General features: G+C 31.9%; 4 protein-coding genes across 5 annotated transcripts; 3 read left to right on the forward strand and 1 right to left on the reverse strand.

Annotated features, from left to right (window-relative positions):
• Positions 1-355: 355 nt before the first annotated feature.
• On the forward strand, positions 356-1,843 carry LOC111282182 (Microsomal signal peptidase 12 kDa subunit (SPC12)). Its single transcript, XM_022870176.2, has 2 exons — positions 356-490; positions 1,423-1,843. The coding sequence occupies exon 2, from the start codon at positions 1,423-1,425 to the stop codon at positions 1,696-1,698; it is 276 nt and encodes a 91-aa protein (XP_022725911.1). The 5' UTR covers positions 356-490; the 3' UTR covers positions 1,699-1,843.
• A 599-nt stretch (positions 1,844-2,442) lies between these two features.
• EMB1688 (Minichromosome maintenance (MCM2/3/5) family protein) lies at positions 2,443-5,463 on the reverse strand. The gene is made up of 5 exons (XM_022870175.2): positions 4,548-5,463; positions 4,005-4,226; positions 3,699-3,893; positions 3,372-3,565; positions 2,443-2,742 (listed from the first exon to the last, which is right to left on the reverse strand). Exons 1-5 carry the CDS (start codon positions 5,232-5,234, stop codon positions 2,556-2,558), a joined length of 1,485 nt encoding a protein of 494 aa, XP_022725910.2. The 5' UTR covers positions 5,235-5,463; the 3' UTR covers positions 2,443-2,555.
• A 5,666-nt stretch (positions 5,464-11,129) lies between these two features.
• Positions 11,130-15,071, forward strand: LOC111282907 (F-box/kelch-repeat protein At1g67480-like). Of its 2 annotated transcripts, none has more exons than XM_022871196.2 (4): positions 11,130-12,578; positions 12,703-12,771; positions 12,877-13,720; positions 14,277-15,071. In XM_022871196.2, exons 3-4 carry the CDS (start codon positions 13,191-13,193, stop codon positions 14,902-14,904), a joined length of 1,158 nt encoding a protein of 385 aa, XP_022726931.2. In that variant the 5' UTR covers positions 11,130-12,578; positions 12,703-12,771; positions 12,877-13,190; the 3' UTR covers positions 14,905-15,071. The 2 variants fall into 2 exon arrangements, with proteins under 2 accessions (XP_022726931.2, XP_022726930.2); XM_022871195.2 differs by having other exon boundaries at positions 11,442-11,570.
• Positions 15,072-17,404: 2,333 nt separating this feature from the next.
• Positions 17,405-19,586, forward strand: LOC149518697 (uncharacterized). Its single transcript, XM_089760694.1, has 3 exons — positions 17,405-17,813; positions 18,060-18,119; positions 19,123-19,586. Exons 1-3 carry the CDS (start codon positions 17,769-17,771, stop codon positions 19,369-19,371), a joined length of 354 nt encoding a protein of 117 aa, XP_089616820.1. The 5' UTR covers positions 17,405-17,768; the 3' UTR covers positions 19,372-19,586.
• The last annotated feature ends 116 nt before the right edge of the window (positions 19,587-19,702 follow it).

A 19,702-nucleotide genomic window follows, 5' to 3' on the forward strand; every position in this document is an offset into this window, starting at 1 on the left:
TTTAACGGTTATGGTCTACATTGTAATTTCATCTCTAAAATAAGGTTTTATGTTGAAATTTTCTAATTCCAACTGGTATAAAATTAAGCGGCTTTTTTCTTAAAAATAAATAAATAAAAGCGGTCTTAAAAAACTATAAATAAAATAAATAATCTGCGATGAACGTGAACAAGGATAAAAGGGTAAATATCATTCATAATGTTTAATCTTTTATTATAATTTCATTTTAATTATTAATTTTTAAATTGTTACATTGAAGTTTTTAATTTTTAAAAAATAATTTTATTTAATTTGTTCGTTATATTATTTATTAATAATTAAAAAAAATCTACCATTTACGTTCCTGCTTTGATCGTGCGGCCATGAAATATCGCCAGTTCCCAATATATTAAAATCTGTACTTAAATTTTTCAGTTGTTCTTTCTTCTTTGTTTTTGACTTTCACCTTCAGACATCTTCTCGCTGTCTTCGCTTCTCACTTAACTTTCAGGTAAGTTTTACTCTTTCTCCTCTCTCATTCAATAGTAAATCACAATTCTAGGTTTAGGGTTTCAAATTCAACTTTTTTTTTTTTTTGCTTCTCTTCGAATTTAAGGATAAGTTTATTTGCGAAATTTATGAATTATGTGGAAATGGAAAGGGAATGGGCATTCCCGCTGTAAAGGAGAGGAGGATTTAAAGTTTATTTTCTCTGAAACCAAACATAGCCCTATTAGCCATCACTTTTTGATTCTCGATTTCCTATTTTAGATTATAATTAACAATTAGCTTCCATGGATTAAAGTTTCTGTTTTCTTTTGATTTCTCGCTAACCGAGCAGCATCTAGGGCTTTGATTTAGCGATCTTCGCTCCTAAATCACAATTAATGATCTCTAGGGTTTAACAAAGAATTTTACTTGAAGGAAGCAATTTGGGGATCGGGATTCTTGTGTGTAGCGAATTTGGGTATATTGGTACCTGCAATACCAGCGGAATGTGGAAATAAAATAAGCAGAGATTAATTGTAGGAATGAGAGTAGGAAGGTAAAAGAGCAATTGTTGAACTCAAGTTATAGCTTAGCTCAGTTGGGTCATGCAGGTACTCTTAAGAGATGCCATCTAGCAGGAAAGAGTTTTAATTTCAGTACTAGCAATCCCTTCTCTATTTTCTGAACGCGGCTTCATTTGTTAAAAATATATATATGTCAATTGTGCAGTGTTCCTATTGAATAAGTACAAAGCAGCTGCATATTCGAAAACTAAACCATTTTATCCAGTTGCTTTAGAAGTGTCACCAGGAGATATTAGTACTTCTGAAAAGCTTGATTAAGACTGGATGGAGTTTTAGTTATAGTTTCTTTAATTGTTTTGAGTCCTTGTTTTTGTTGTGGCTACTCAGATTTTGGCTTATGTTGATGTTGAATTGTATTACTATATTATAGATGGATTGGCAAGGGCAAAAGCTAGCAGAGCAGATAATGCAGGTAATGCTTTTGGTGTTTGCGGTGATTGCATTTGTTGCAGGTTATGTATTGGGATCGTTTCAGATGATGATTCTCATATATGCTGGTGGTGTGACTCTCACCACATTGATTACTGTTCCAAATTGGCCTTTCTTCAACCGCCACCCACTCAAATGGTTGGATCCCAGTGAAGCTGAGAAGCATCCTAAGCCACAGGTGGCTGTGAGTTCGAAGAAGAAAGCCACCAAGAAGTAGGGTCATTTTAATTTGATCTTAACATCATTAGAGTTTGGATACAGGGCTGAATTGATGTTTTATATCTTTATGTGCATCTATGGATACTGTAGTCTACTTGGTTCCCCCGAATTTTTTGAATTATAAAACAGTTAGTTGAAGAGAATCCTTATGCATCTTGTTCTCTTTGTTCTTGACGCCTCTAACATATAATTTTATGGCGTCACTATCAATTACTGGAAGTGGAGATGGGATTTGCCTTTTTATTCTTTGGTTGTGATTTAGATTTCCTTTGATTTCATTGTGGTGGCTGTTAAATTTTGTTTGCTCTGGAGAACCTTAGGATCTCATTTATGGTTCAGCCGCTGGCTTTGACAATTAATTTTGAATCAATAAAGAAAACATCTGAATTCTTTGTAGAGATTGTTATTGAGCAAAAAGTTTCTGTTTTGCTGGCTGCAGAAATAAAATCTGCTGCCCATTATACTTGTTTAAACCTGCTGAACGTCCACACTTTTCGGCGGCCAAGAAGCTTTAGTGGTAATCGACTTAAATGATATAAAAGACATTCTTACTACTTGCAATGGTACTCTTAAAGCAATGAAATAAACTGGTGGAGTTGGTTGCGGTGCGTTAGAACATCAAGTCATTCTTCACGGGCTCTAGTCCAAGACTAAAACCACTACAAAAAGTGAATTACATGCACTCTGGCAGCTGAGTAAAACCCGAAGCATGCTGTCAAATAAGGGTTTATACCAAAAAAGATTTGTCAAACCTCATTAGCATTAGAGATTTAGAAACATCAAGTTCACATTCTCTTCCACAAGGAAAGAAAGAACCTTATCATTTACACTGTGCATGCAAGGCCAGAGATTTTCCTACTGGTTTTCATTCTTTATTGCCCTTACAATTGGGTCATTGTCTAAGTCTAAGCTATTGTCATCATCGAGTTCATCTAATTCATCGAATATTGACTGGTTAATCCTTTTCCGTGATTGTCTCCTATGTTTCTTGGGTTCTAGTCGAGGTTCAGCTTGTTGAACACCCATATCTCCCACTTTGTACCTGCAAATGGCAATTTAGATTTCAGAACCAAGGCCTAAATGTTCACGAGTTAGCTATTAAAAAAACTTACCCATATCTTGGATGAAAAGGTGGGAAAAGAAGGAAAAGAAGAAGAAAATCAGTGCATTTCTTAAATTATTAACAGTACTTCATGAGCAGTAATACAAAAAAAGTGCATTGTGGACTTGGGTAAAACAAAAAATGAACATTGTAATAAAACAAAATTGGCTGCAACTTAAAAGTAAAAGGATCCTGTAGACATGAACAAGCACTTGAGAATTATGAAAATAGATCCCCTTATTGAAGATTTGGAATTAAACTATCTCATTAGAGAAAGATAAAAGCATTGGGCAGTTGTCATGATGACTATAAACAAAAGTATATGCATTTAACATAATGTAGTAACTTTTACTACTACAAATGAAGTTAGTACCTCTAATAGAATTATGTTACGTACAATATTATCAAAATATTAATGAAAACAAGACTCCTCTTTTCCTTTTGCATATTATTCTTGGCTCTTGTTGATCTATATGTCTACAGAATATATACCAACATATGAAAAGTGATTTTCTCTAAGAGTTAACTTGTAAGTGATGTGCATATGCTCCATATTTTAGTTTACATACCTAACATCACCCTCCCTCTTGGTCCCAAATGTCCTCAACTGAAATTCCTCTCTGATTCTGATCTCATCAAGAAGTTGAAAATAATATGAATATCTTTCCCAATCCCCTTTCACAACGCACCCTGGTTCACCAAGATGTAAGCAATTATTGAATGAGCATTTCGCAGGTTCACTGTCTTTTAGCATTTTCCGAATCTGAAAAGAAAAGTGGAAGAAAGATATAAGATGAAACAAACAAGTGCATATGTACATTTGAAATTGATGCAGTGCACGTAAAGAGCAAAGTGCAACCAAATTTTGTATAATAATCAGTCAACAGGCAAACAACCTCAGGGAAAGCTTGGGCAAGAGATTGCTTTGTCACTTTCATCAAACTAGGTTGGTTAAACCCAGGAGTATCAGCAACATAGCCCCCTCCTGATAGTGGAAGCAAAGAAACATGTCGAGTAGTATGTTTTCCTTTGCCACTTCTTGTTGAAACCTCCCCAACCCTTTGATCTTCAAACCACTTGCTGCCTAAAATCTAAGGAAATAACTGTTCTTTAAGTAAGAGAAAATATACAGCGCTTACCATTCTCAACACAGAAAAGAAAAATGAAGAAAGAAATCTTAAAGAATAAGCAAACAAACCCACTGGATCAAACCAATTATCTCCTTGAAGGGAATCAGAAGCATGGTGATTACTTCTGAGAACATTAATAAGGCTTGATTTGCCAACCCCACTTGGACCGACAATTACAGTTGTTTGATCCCTCAAGTAAAATGCAAGAGAGTTAAGGCCCTTTTTGGTATCAACACTGCAAAAGAGCGGTTCATAGCCCCATCTTCGCAACCTTCTCCTCCAAGCAATAAGAGTCTGCAAATGCATTTCAGAGTCCCAAAATGTAATTTGTCAAGAAAACCACACACAACCACAAAACGGGGGGATAGCAGAAATAAGAGAAGAAAAAACAAAAGTTATTTGAAAATATAAATGTGATTAGGAGATAACAAAACAGAAATTTGGGGGACTCGATAAGCAGAACCACATAAAGTGCAATAAACATTACTTTCAGCAGCAATTCATTCATTTCTTTCTCATCGTTGAATCCAAATTAAGGCAAGTAAAATTATCATGCCATAAACAAACAACCAAAAATTGGGGTAAGTTCAACTAAGAGAACGTCGAGATTCGAACCTCTTCATCAACGAGTTCCGTTTTGTTCAAAGCAAGCGTGAGGGGAATTCCAGAGGACTCAGCTTCAACTAAGAATCTTGTAAGCATAAAGGGCTCGATCCTCGGCTGTTCCATCGAGAAAAGCACGAGCAAATGATCGACATTAGCGACAGGTGGGTCAAAGATCTCGGAGCTCCGTTGAAACACATTCTCTATCAGGCCACGTCGATCCACCCAATCAATGGACCCCACCACCACCTTGTCCCCTACCAGAACCCTCCTCTTTATCTTCTTTAAAACTGCCTTCACCACGCACAGCAACTCCACCCCGATTTTAGTGCTGGAATCTTCTTCCTCGGGACCGCTAGAAGTTTCTTCTCCCTGAGGTTTCTGTTCCGCTTGCACGATGACGCGCATGAAGTTGGCCTGGGCGGCGGCGACGGTGCCGAGAGCTTGGGATTCGGAGAGGAAAGGGATTTCATTAGGAGCAAGGACAGGGGCTAGGGAGGAGTAGTCTTTGAAGAGGTGTTTGGCTTTAAGGAGATTCTTGTTCGGCTGGGGTTTCTTGGAAACGTTTTGTCTGGAGTTCGAGGGGGACTGTTTGGCAGAGAGAATAACAAGGTGGCGATTGGGTGACAAGTGGCGGAGTAGAGTGGTGGTAATGGCGGGTGCTCGGTTGCGGAACAGAGAAAACGAAGTGATCGGCATGGGGAGCAGTAGAAATTGATTGGTTGTTGAATTCGTTGTCAAATGATTTTTATATCAGAGGGAGAGACGATGAGAGTGATGAAATGTGTGAGGAGTTGTTGTGGGCGGTTGAGGAGTTTTATCCATTTTCTGTTGAGGTAGCGTTCAGCGCTTTCTTCGCGTACTTTAGGTCCGTATGGACAGTGCGAGGACCTTTTTTATTATTTCTTTTTTACCCTGCTCTGGGTTCGCCCTTTAACGGTAGATCCACGGTATTTGTTTTGGAAAAAAATGGAAGATCATTGGGGTTTTAGGGCCCATTTAAATAGCATTTCTACAGGTCAAGGCCCAGACTTTTGTAATAAATGCTAAACATTCCAATATGGAAGGTAGCCATTTTTGGGTTGGGCTAGAAGCAGTGGGTTCCCAAGCAACTGCATAAAAATGTTCTTCTTCTTTTTTTATATAAAAAAAAAAATTTACCCATGGCTGAAGAGTTGGGAGTCCTAAATGCTAAATAAATGGGATAATTAGGGAAGGAAAATTTATATGCGTTCGAAATTGAATTTTAATTTTGTGAAAATTAAAATTTTTTTAAGAGAGTTGAGTGAATCATTTGAACTAAATCTCATGTTCCTCTTTTCATTGTATTACTACAAGGAAACTATACACTATTTGTTCCCCTATGTATTTTTAAGTATCAATTGGTTCTTCTAATTTCTTAGATATTTTATATGAGTTATAACATTCAAAAAGGTTATTGTGAGACGTTTAGACACACAAATTCATTAATCTTGAGCTAAAATTTTCATTTATAATTATAAGTTGGCTAAAATTATGATTCTTATAATAGTTCATATATTTTTTATTGGTGTTTGTTAGGCAGAAAGTCCTTTAATTGATCATCCAAACAAGTAGAGGTAAAATCAAATCATAAATCATTCATGCAAGAAGATGATAATTTTAACATGGTTTGATACTTAACTTATTTAACTCTATAGATAAAAGAAAATATTTATTAATTGTAAAAAATTATAAATATACAATATCTCAATTCCAAAATGATATCTAACGATCTAAAAATGATCTTTAACAATTCCAGTTCAATATTTACACACGAGTATATCACTTATAAATTTTTTTATTAAAATATTACATTGTTCAATCATAATAAAAAATTATGTAAAGATCTATCACTTATAAGTGTGGGTTTCATATAATTTTTTATAGACTGCATATAATTATAAATTATGATTGGTTAATTGTATTACAATTATTGTAGGTGAAATGCTCTCTATATACATACTCATGTAAATTCTTTCATTCTCTTTTAATTTATTCACAAACATAACAATCTTCATATTCGTACTTTTTCAATTTCCTCTTATCCATCTAAATAAATATATATATATATATTTATATGGATCATCTCAATCTATTCTAATTTTATAAGTATTTATCTCATAAAATATTATAATTCTCTTACATATTTTTGTCATATGTAACCTGCTAACTTTATAAAGACTCACACTATTTGTAAGTCTACTAAGAATTATTTTTAATATTTCTCTTATAATTTTTTTTATCAAATAATTTATAATCAATTTTTAAAATTTTTTAACAAATATGATATACCATTTGAGTTATTATTTTAATATTGATATGTAAGAACATAAATAAAAGGCTGTCTTGGTGTGACAAAGGGTCATTAATTCTTAGTTGAGCCCAAAAATATGTGTTGATTAAATGATATTATCTCTATGAAGGGATGGAGGTTGACCATTTCTAAATTATGAAGAAGCTTTCTAGGAAAACTTAATGAGCAAAGTGAGGTTGAATTTGTAAATTGCTTTTGTCTAATGGTCATATATCTTTCTCGTCATAGGATAGAATCAAATTTCCAATTCTTGATGTGATGAATCAGCCATAGGATTGTTTCCAAGTATTTTATCTACCAAGATTATAGCATTCAATTTTCCTACTCATGATTTGGGTTAATTTTGCTCCCAAGTCCCAACTCATGTATTATCATTCCCCTGCCTATCAAATCTACTCCCAATTCCCAACAGCATGCCTTTCAGCACTCTGATCTTGATCCCTTTTTTTTTTCCTTGTTTAGCCTATTTCCTATAATGAAGAAAAAAAGTATATGTATTTTCCTAGATAGAAAATAAACTTTTCCTCTTTTAACTTGAAAAACTTCTTCTTACTTAAACTTTGTTAATTATTAAAAATCATTTCTCTAATAATTTTTTTTTCTTACTTTTACTCCAGACCCTTTTCTATCTACAAATTAAAGAGAATTCAATTAATTTTAAATTTATCTTTAATTACTATACAATTAAATTTCAATTAAGTTCTCTTTTAATTCAAGTATCTATTAAATATTTTTAATTTATCTTTAATTTAATTATATATAAATTTTGCGATGAATTAATTAAACTATCTTTAATTGCTAACCATATGTTTTTTTTTTTTTTTATCAAACGACACCAGGTCAGCGTGTTTTTCCCATCATATAATGAAAAAATCTGATAAGGACAACATTTTAAAAATGTTAATTAGTTAGGAACCGAGAAAGCCTCTCAAGTAAGGTAATGCATTTAATCAGAAATAGGCAATGACATTTCCAATATAGAATTGCATTCAATGAAAAAATAATAGATCTCATAATTTATATATTTATAATATTTAAAATATTATTAGTTTATATTTTTACATCATATTTTATATAAAAAATTATGTATTATAATTTGTGTTAACATAAAAATATAAAATTTATTTTTAATTTTTATTAAAATTTTTAATTATATTATTTTTATATTTTTATATTATATCATTATATTATATTTTAAATTATTAAATCTAAAAAAAAGGCGCATAAACTTTTTCTATTGTCTAATTATTATTATTATTATTATTTTTTAAATAATCAGTTATGTTACAATATGGGTTGCTTTAGGCCTCCTGGTGCGCTGCGCACTTTACACTTTTCACTGTTTCATTGGTGAACATTTGGTCTTTCTCTGGAGTTGCGTTTCGTGATTAATTATATAAGCCGACAGACAATGTCGGCCACTTTTCACTAGACGATGGCTGTACTGATGAAATATCAGGCGTTGGAAGAGGCAAGGCTGACTGTGAGTATCTGACTTTTTTTTTTAATTTATTTTTAACCGCTGGGTTTTGCCTCTGAAGATAGATTTTGAAGTCAGGTCCATATGAACGAATGATAAAATTAATTTAAATAAAATTAAAAAAATAATAAATTTATTATAATTATGATCGAAAAAAATTATATAAAAAATGTAATATTAAATAAATTTTATTAAAATTAATATTTAAATTTAATTAATAATATAATAAATTATATTGTATTACATTAAAAATACGATAAAATCTGAACTCCCCACTCATACACTTACAAGCATGGCATGGGTGGTGCTTTCAAAAGTTCGGGCCGAAAAGCTATAATTGTTCTTTGAACGAAGGAACCATGCCGATAAATTGGACCGCAGGGCTATCCTGAACCAGTTATAAATTTTAGTGCTGTCCTGGACAGGCCTCCATCACTATGCCCGACCACACGTCTCTTTCTTTCCTTTCTAAAAAACCAAGCTAACCCAACCAAAAACTGGCCTTTATGGCCTTTGGGCAGGCAAACTGTCAAAGTTAGCTAGCCTCATCAACTTGCGTCCCACCGAGATCCAAATCGCCCACTGGCCGTCAACTTCGACTCGGTTCCACCACCCTTCTTGACCCCAAAAAAACAAACTATTCAATTCAACCACCTGTCAAAACAAGCCTAAGAATCTTGACAGAAATTATGTCAATGCCGTAACCACACACGTAAACAAAACTGCCCAGTCGATGTCGTCGACGGGGGGCGACCCCGAAAGTGCACATCCAAAGCTCTGTATCATCCCTTGTCCCGTGATGAATCCTTATCCACACGGAGAGTGAAGATACTGGGAAAAAAAAGTCTATGGCATGAAGGAAATGCCGACTCCAAGTGAATCTCTTTGAATTGATTGTTTTTATCTTAAAACACCACAAATATGGTATGAGGTGAAGACTGCTTGCAGCAACCACAGAAACAATGAAAATTATTTGTCCATATCAAGCTATATTTGTGAAAACACCATCCATCGATTTCTATCAGAAATGAAAGATATAGAATACTAATATATACAGCACCATAAAAATTTCAAACTACGAACTAAAAAAAAAACGCAAATCCAAACTACAAAATAATTGATAATCTGAATATTAACCTCATTGCTTTTTGTTAAAGAACCAACATTCGGTTCAATCATAAATGCATGTATCAATGTAAAGAAAAATATCGAATCTCTTTCTTCTTTTAAATATAAAAAATCCTACCACTCATTGTTTTAATTGCAATTGGAAGATTTTATATTACTAAGCTTAGTTTTAAATTTCATCACATCTTTGATGTAGTGTAATTGAATTCATTATACCATTAATTAAATTTAAATGTTAATTTTAATGAAATTCATTTAGCATATATTTTTTATTGAATTTTTTTCAATTATAATTATAATAACTTTTATAAGTGAATTAGATGTAATCCCTTAATAATAAGTAAGTTTTTTAAAAAAATTTTAATTTACGTATATTTATTTTAAAAATTAATAATTATTTAATAATAAAATATAATCATAATTTATTAATAATATATAAAATTTGTATACTAACAATATATCAAATATGAATTATAAATCCATTGCTTTTTTGTTTAAAAATTAATATCCGGTTCAACCATAAAATGCATGTATCAATGTAAAATATATATATATATATATATATATATATGAAATCTCTCTTTTTCAAGTATTTAAATTTATACTATTCATTATTTTAAGTGTAATTGGAAGATTTTCTATTACTAAATTAACGATTCATTGATAATTCTACTACTCATTTATGATTGGTGCGATTGAGTCAATATTGGCGAGCACTCGTATGCAACGACCTAGTCAGCTAGACCACGAGGGACAAAGAAAATAATAAGTCAGCTGAAATTGAATGAAGGTTGATTAGCGTGGGAGATTTGAACATGCAGGTTGAAATTAAGCTAGAAGTTTGTGTTGCAATCAAGGTGATGCGTCTATTCCAACTGACAAAAACTAAAAAATTATTACTTAATAGACAAACAAATATCGTAATTCTTATCCTGGGAACCTTATTTTGCTGCGACAAGCTTGTATTTTTTTTTTTTTTGGCCAGAAAGAAAGAAAGACGCTGGTAAGAATCTTGAACTAATTGTTTGGTGACAACAGGAAAACAATCAGCCACTGACAGTGCCAGCCATGGGAATTAACAAAGATAATGACACTGTGAAAATTATGGAGCAAATTCTGGAAAAGATTTAAAGGAAACTTTTAAGGTGAATTTTGTAAAATTTTTTATTAAAAATGATTAAATAAAAATTAAATTTAAAATTAATAAATTAAAAAGATCAAGTATGTAAAATTAAAAAAAATTAATGATATACTTTTAATAAAATTTTTACTTTTCAATAAGTATTAATTAAATTTAAATTATAAATTATATTTTTAATTTTTTTTACATATTACTAGTTTTTATATTAAATTCTATCAATTTTTTATTTAAATTTTTATTCAAAATTTTATCTAAATTTTGTCCATCAAATTCTTACATCATCTCTGGCCTTTTATCTGTCAATTTCAAATGATGTTATTTTGACTTTGAAATTGATGCTCAGTCAAATATGGTAGTAAATTTATTATGTGAAAGCAAGTAAATTTTTAGTTTAACATTTTCATTGCAATAAAATACGAATTCCACTTCTTTTAAAATACTTATAATTTTGATTAGAAAAATCTAATCAAAGTGGAATTCATTAAAAAAAAATCAAACGACCTAAGAATTGCGTAGAGCAAGCACAAACGCTCAACAACTTAGAATCCATTTGAATTGAACTGGAGCTACGGTAAGCAGCGTTTATCATCAAAAAGCTCCATTTGGATGTCACCCTTCGGTGCTATTGGAAGCTTTGGCCCTGCACCAGAGCTAGAGTTTTAACTGGACGAAATTCTTCAGTCGCCAACATCACTTTGTTCCTGTTTACCTCTTATTTTTAAATAAATTTATGTTATTGATTTTTAAATAATAATAATTCCTTTAATTTGGGAATGGAAAAAATCGTGTCTTTCCTCATATGTGGCAGCGCATTGTCTGTTTTTTCTTTGTTGCTACTTTTATGGCTATATATTCGTTCCCTCATTCCTCGCTCTTTCGTATCAAACAAACACAACCCACCTCCATTTCCGCTTATCTTATAACAAAAACTCACTATTTCCTATTTTTCAGGTATCTTTTTTACATTATCTTCATGGTTTCTCTTACTTTTTTCTGTTCTAAATCTCCATATATATATGTATGAAATTTATCTACTTTCATAATCAGATTTGGATAAAAATATTTTTCCAAATGTTGTTGGGTTTTTTTCTTCCTTTTTAAAGCTGTTTTTTTAGATGTGTTACAGTCATGATTGTTCTTGTTGTTTACACCTACTAGGTAACATATGGCTTGGGATATGTATTTTTTTTGGCATTTTTTCTGTGGGTGTTTTAGTGTTCATGATCAGATCTAATGGGTCTTAATGTTCTTTGCTCCAAGCTGTTTTATTTCTTACTAGAAAACACTCTGCCCTTTGTTGTATTTTCTCACCTTTATTTTTCAGGGAATCTGGATTTCATAGTTTTGATTGATTTTTTTTTTGTTCCAATCCGAAATGGAATCAAGTTTTCCATTAATTTACACAAGTCTACTGTCCTAACTTGCTGTCCTGCCCTTTGTTTTAACTTTTCTGATTTTCTGATATACCTCATCATGATTGATGAAATTACGTCTGATCTCTCCATAGCTTAAGAACTCATTTTATGATTTTAGTTATAGTTGATTTTTTTTCTCTTATTTTTCGTTTTATTTCATTTTAATTTTCAATAGAAATGGAAGGAATCCTTTTATATATGAGATTTCAGCCCAAGTTTAGGTTGGTTTTCATGCTCTGTCTGATGGTGGGTAGGGTAGGTGAAATTGAGATCTGGGCTTTTCCAAGTTAGGGGAATATAATAATGCCTTTGAGTCGTTGTTCTTCCCATTTGTCTATTTACCACTGCAAATAAAGTATTTTTTTTTCTTTTGGGGTCACAATTGCAGCACGTTGAACTTTTAAGTTTAGAATCATAGAATTGAAGCACTTGTTCTACCAATATTAGTATTTTTTTTTTTTTTTTGTTCTTGTGATTGGATTTGGGATGTTTCCAAGCAGTACCAGGGTGCTGCTGCAGGCCTGCAAAAGTGTAGTCAAAAGAGGTTTTGTATTTTGTAGAAAAATCGCCTTATTGCTATCATGATTAATGTTATTAACTTATTTTTATATGAAATGGGTTTGTTTAAATTTGAATTGATCTTTCGTTTTTATACTTTATATGTTCAGGTGATTACTGGTTCCATCGAAATGGAAGTTATTGGGGGCTAAAACTGCTGAATTTTATGGCCTTCACAGGTATGATTTTTCTGATTTCTTCGAGTATTACCTATAGTTAAATTGTTGTTTCGTTGGTTTCCTATCTTTATACTAATTTTCTATGGTTTGCACTCTTGTATTTAGATATTTGGGCGATGTGTGGGCAAAGGAACGGGTATACAGGTGTGCAAAGAACTTTACATAGTGCAATACAAATTAACTACTCAGAGAGCAAGGCCTCTGGCATGGAATATGAATCAGACTGGATGAAGCATAGAGTATCCTCAGCATTCGCAGCTCAAGTGATCCGTTCTGCAACATCGCTTATGCCTTGGTGTTGTAAAATCCCTATAGGTGATGGGTTTCATGAGTTTCTTTAATTAGTTTACTAGTATTTAGAAATATTGACACATTCTTCGGGAGATATATTTGTACTGAATACGAGAATCATCTAGAAAATGCCTGGTTTTGTGAGAGGAAAAAAGAGAATCACAGAACCCAGTATGTGTCTCACCTCCCCGGTTAAGCAAGATATACTGATACATTCAAAAGGCGATCCTCATTCATCTGCTCAGGCCAGTGACGAATTACAAAGCCCTCTGCTTCCAGGGCTTCCAGATGATGTTGCCAAGTATTGCCTTGCTCTTGTTCCTCGTTCCAGCTTCCCTGCCATGGGTGGTGTATGCAAGAGATGGAGGTCTTTCATCCAAAGCAAAGAATTCTTAACAGAGCGAAGAATAGCTGGAATGATTGAAGAGTGGCTTTATGTTCTAACAATGGATTCTGAAGGGAAGAAAAGCCACTGGGAGGTTTTGGATTCTTTGGGACAGAAACATCAGCTACTTCCACCAATGCCTGGTCCTGCAAGAGTTGGGTTTGGGATAGCTGTCCTAAATGGAAAGCTTCTTGTCATGGCAGGCTATTCATTGATCAATGGGACTGCCTCTGTCTCAGCAGATGTTTATCAATATGATTCTTTCCTCAACAGGTTTGTTTTCAATTTTCACTTTTTATAGGAAGCTTGAAATTCTACATAGGACTGATTAAGAACTTTAGAAACTGAACCATTTTGTATGGTGGGGAGGTTTAATCCTTTTTAATATTTGAATATCTTCCAGCCAAAAATTAGGTTATTAAATTAAAAGATTTGGTTTAAAACTATTTCTATATTGAAGTATGAAATATTGTAAGATTGGTTAGACTCGAACAGAATTTAAGGTTTCTTGAATGGCCCCTCTTGTTATATTGGTTTTTATGAATCTTAAATAGTTGAGCTATCTATTTTGAACATTTATCAAATTAACTTGAAATAGTAATAGACAACTTACTGCTGGAAATTGTTACGTTCTTTACTGGCTAGGAAAATCAATAACTATTTGGAAGTCTTCATCCATTTGAATTGAGACTACAGACAATATGAATGGTCCCCCATTCCATGTTACTCTTAGAAACTCCCTCCCATTTCCTCCCTTGCCTAACATGCGTAATAAGAATTGCAACAGTTTTTCATTCTTGACGGTTTTAACACATCTTCATAACTGCAGCTGGAGCAAATTACCTGACTTGAATATTGCTCGCTATGATTTTGCTTGTGCGGAGGTAAATGGCATGGTTTATGTTGCTGGAGGCTATGGGATTGAAGGTGAGAGCCTCTCCACTGCAGAGGTGTATGACCCCGACACCGATAAGTGGACCCTTATTGAAAGCCTACGCCGACCACGCAGGGGTTGTTTTGCTTGTGGATTGAATGGAAAACTTTACGTCTTGGGTGGAAGGTCAAGCTTCACTATTGGACACTCAAGGTTTATGGATGTGTACAACCCTGAGAAGCACACTTGGTGTGAGATGAAGAATGGTTGTGTCATGGTCACTGCCCATGCTGTGCTGGAGAAGAAGCTTTTCTGCATGGAGTGGAAGAACCAGCGGAAGCTGGCAATATTCAACCCGGATGACAATTCCTGGAAGATGGTTCCTGTTCCTTTGACAGGGAGCACAAGTATAGGGTTTCGTTTCGGTATACTGGATGGGAAACTTTTACTATTCTCAGTGGAAGGAGACCCTGGTTACAATACCCTTTTGTATGATCCAAATGCAGCCCCTGGATCAGAATGGCAGACTTCTGATATAAAACCTTCTGGTTTGTGCCTATGCAGTGTGACAATCAAAGCTTGAAAGAAGTATTGCCTAGTAGTTAAGGATCTCCATTAAGTCTAGAATTTCTTTGTGCATTTGCTAGACATTTTCTCGTTAAGTTTCATTTGACTGTATTGTCATATGGCAATTACTTTGTATGAGACAATGAACACGTCTGGTTCCAAAACTTTCTTTCTGTTGAATTATCTTGATGATGTTCATATTAGTTGGATTTGCATCCACAGAGCTGTTAAAGAGATAAGCTACTCTTGGAGTCACAGGAACATGCCAGAGAGTTATACTATTTAAACCCAAAAGTTTAATTTATCGGATTTTTTGGTATAAGATATTTAATTTAAATTTTTTAGTAATATGAGATTCTTTATTAATATGTGAATTTTATTCCAACCAACAACAGCACCCTTCATTTTATAATGAAATTGAATAACTATTTTGAATATAATGAAATGGAATAACTACATTTTGTATTTGCATCCAATAAGCACCCTTCACTTTATAGATGTGATAATTTTAAATAAAATATAGTACTATAACACAATAAAATTTAAAATTTTAGGCAAAAATCACATGAGTGTTTAATAAAAATAAAAAATTATATTTTTTGTTTAATATGTTTATATAAATTATGGCATACATGTTTAATACAAAATAAACATTGTATAAATATACAAATTATTAGATTTATTTAATTAATCAACACTTTTTTTTTTCAAAAAGTCAAACACCCCTCTAAAATCTAACATTGTTATTCATCCAAACATATTAAAAGGGTTAATGTCATGAATAACCTTTGAATTATAATAAAATATTTAATTTGATATTAAAATTTAAAATTTTTTTTAATATAATATATAAATTATGAATTTATTAACTAATTTAACACTCACCATTAACGTGATTAATTTCATATAATAATACATAAGGAATAAACAACCCTCCAATGAATTTTTTCTTTAAAGTAGTTTAAAATTTTTATTTCCCAAATAAGATACTTTTAAACTTATTTCTTTATTCAAGGTATTTTAATCCAACTAGAGGTCATGTCATTTTTTAAAAAATAAAATAACAGATTGGAAAATTTGAAAAAATAATTTTTGTTCTTAACAAACATTAAAAATTAAATAATCTGTTTCTTTCTCTTTTCAACCTTAAATATATAAAAAAAAATCCACGTAAAAAATTCGTAAGGGTCAATATAATTCCAAGAACAAGGGAATGAAAACAATAGTTGCCCAACCCAACTACTAAAGGCTGATTATTGTTCAGTTAAATCAACTAACTCCTTTGGGCAGAATTAAGGTTGCATCACATGCAGGGCACACGTCAAAATCTAAGCCAGCAGAAGCCGAAGCTTTCCATTTAGTTTTCACCACTATGTTTCTTCAATTTGTTTATTTTTTGTTTGAATTGGTACCAAAGAAGCCAAGCCATTCTTCGTTATTTCAAATGGTTAATTTACCAAACAGTTATTTTGGCCCATTAAATTTAGAAAGACGTGGAAGGGGGTGGGTTAAGAAAGGAGGAGTGCATTAATTATGATTGTAAATAATATATTAGTATTCGTAAATTATTTAAATTTTATTTGAATAAAATTTAAATTTAATTTAATTATTATTTAATCGAACTTGAACTTAAGTAATTTGATTCATTGATCAAGTTAAATTTGAGTATTTTTATACTCAATTTAAATAGCTCGTAAATTTAATCAAATTTTTATATTTAAATATATTTTTATTATTTTAATTAATAAAATATTTCAAACTAAAACTTGAGCTCAAACTCAAATATAAATAATCAAATTTTTATCGAATATAAAAATTAAACTTATTTTTATATATTAATCGAACTCAATTGAACGAATTTAAATAGCTTGATTTTTATAAAATTCGATCGAATTTTAAGTCTCAAATTTCAAATTAAATTTAAACTTAAATTTAATATTACATCGACTCGAATTAAATTGATTATACTCGTAGTGCCAACTAATGTTTTAAATCTTTCAACATGTAAAAACATACAAAATTGTAAATTAGGGAGACAGAGAGGAAAGAGTATCTAAATCTAAAATCCCCAAAAAAAAAAATTGAATCAAGAAATTTTAGGGAAGGGAGAATGAGATCTGTGGGTGACAAATGGGTAAAAAGGCATATATTATTGCATTTAATAATAGTGAGTGATGAATGAGAATGATCTGAACAAAAGAGACACTGGGATTGAGGGAGATGTGAAGTATAGTTTTTAAGTTTTAAACAACTAATTTTATAGTTTTATAAAATGGAGAGCAGACGTGGAATCCAAATGTACAAAATTACCTTATTTTAGGAATAAAATTTTACATTAGTTTGGAAAATAAAATCATAAATCAGGAAAAAAATTATTTTTTTAATACTATATTAATTAACAAATTTATAATTTATATATTAAATTAAAAAAATTTTAAATTTAAATATTATATTAAAATTTTTATTATAATTTAAAATATTTATAACATTAACTCAATTTAAAAATAAATAAAAATGTCCAACTCCAAAGAGGAAAACTGAGGCAGAAAATTGAGCCTCACTCTCGAATGGCGCCTTCATCTTAAAAACGAACACGGCAATTCCTCTCTCGATTTGAGCTTTCAACAAACTCGACATTCAAGAGAATTCAACAATGTTCGGAGCTCAGGCTTCCACTTCCGCATTCGGCACTCCTCTTTCCACGCTAGCGTTTGTCACTCCTTCTTTCATACCTGCTTCGCCGCCGGCGTTTGGCACTCCGTCAACTCCGTCGGCTTTGGCGGCTCCACTCCATTCTCTTCTCAAACGCAACAGCAACAGACTCCGTTATTTCTGCAACAACAGCCAGCCGCAGCAGCACCTTCTAGTGGTCGATTGTGGATGCTTAACAAGGAGGAGGCTGGGAACCCTAAGTATGCTTTCAAGGTTCCTTTTTTTTTTCAATGCTTAATTCATATTTTAATTATTTTTAATTCAAATCAAGAGGAAGAACAATTGCAGTTTTATTATCCTGAAGCTACATTGCTCCTTTTTCATGCGGTTATTTAACTGTGAGAAATGTAATATTTTGAATCCTTGTTGATTTTCTTTTTATTCCACGCAGCCGAATAAAAGATTAGGGTTTTGGGTGGTTCACATGTGTATTGATGGTTGAGTTAATTTTTTATGCAGCATTTGTTGTTTAGTGTAATAGACCCACAATTCAGGGCAATGCCGGCTGGTGTATCGGATGTAAGTTTTCTTAAGCAATTTTTCACTTCTAATTTTTCATTCCTTATTGTTAGGTTCATTGAGCTCTACTTTTACTAAGATTGGATGATAGTATGATAAGAGATATGAATGGGTAGGATACAGAGATGATACAGTATTTTTCATTTTCATTTTCATTTTCGTTTTCAAAATTTTATATTATATCTATTTTTGTATTTATACTCAATGAGTATTTTAATTATATTCTCATTCCTATCCTATAGATATTTAACGGGTATAATCTCTATATTAATAGCTTTTTAAAATAAAATAAAATTTTATTTTTTAATTTTTTTTAAAATTTATATATTTAGATAATTTTTTATAAATATATGTTAAAATTTTTTAATAAAAATATATTAATTTTAATTACTTTAAAATAATAATTTATATTATTTAATAATAAAATCATTTTATTAATTATATATAAATATATATATAGGGTAAGATGGAGGTGTTATATTATCCCTCCCTATACTTTTGTTTAATAAAAATTTAAAATTATATCTATTTTCATTTTCATACTCACAATATAATCTCTATCTTCATCTTCATTCGAATAAAAAAATTAAATATTTCATTGAATATGAATAAAATTAACGTACCTATTTACATTTATAAATCATATAGACGTAAGGTATGGAGAGTGAGTGCCGATGGGGAAAGACTCTGGCCTCAGCTTGTTATGGGTTTTAAGGATCTTTCACAGCGGTTGAAGGTAATTATTGTTTTTATTTGAGATGTGGAGAGTGACTTTTCTTCGTTGTTTAGTTTCTTTGTGGTGGTATTGTCTGGAAAATCTTCAATGGCGAGTGATCCTAATAGCAATTTGTGCATGCATATAAGGTTTTGGTACCGGTAATTAGTGACTCCTATTTTTCCTAAGGAACTTGTCCTGATATAACTATCTAAAAGGAAGAATCTTATGCACTATTGTGCTTGTGATTTGCCAAACTGATGGAATTTTGCTGGTCGATACCTGTAGCTTTTAGAAAGGCTAGTCTTCCTATCCTGTGATCCTCTTGTTGTGTTTGCTATACTGTCATCAAGAGTTCGTGCTGACAAGCAGATAATATCACAGTTGAAAGGATCAGAAGCAGAACTTTCTAGGAGGGTTCTAAACCTGCTCATCGTGTCTTGTGTTAAAGCAAATAGTATTGGTGCTGGGATTCTCTTTATCTTCCAGGATCAACTAAAATACATGATCAGAGTCTTGCTGATACACAGGAGGTAGGACAAAGAAATTCTTGCTGATAGAAGATGTGAACTTGATGGCCGTTAACTCTGACAATTCTTTGCAATGCTTTTTTCTTTTTTTGGGTAGTTGGATTTGATAGGAACTTATAAGTTGATGTTTTGATGGTTCTCGCCAATGTTCAGTGATGCAAGCGTGTACCATGATTAATTCTATTATCATTGGCTATTATCCTATATAGAAATGTTCATGCAGTATTACATTTAATCTATGTCATCATCAACTCCATTACTAACCAATCAAAACAACACATTAATAAAGTCAACAACCACATAAACAAATCAATTATAACATCAATTTTTGTTTTTAT

This window comes from Durio zibethinus, chromosome 5 (assembly GCF_047325235.1).
Source record: "Durio zibethinus cultivar Kanyao isolate XHJ-2024 chromosome 5, ASM4732523v1, whole genome shotgun sequence".
Classification (NCBI taxonomy): domain Eukaryota; kingdom Viridiplantae; phylum Streptophyta; class Magnoliopsida; order Malvales; family Malvaceae; genus Durio; species Durio zibethinus.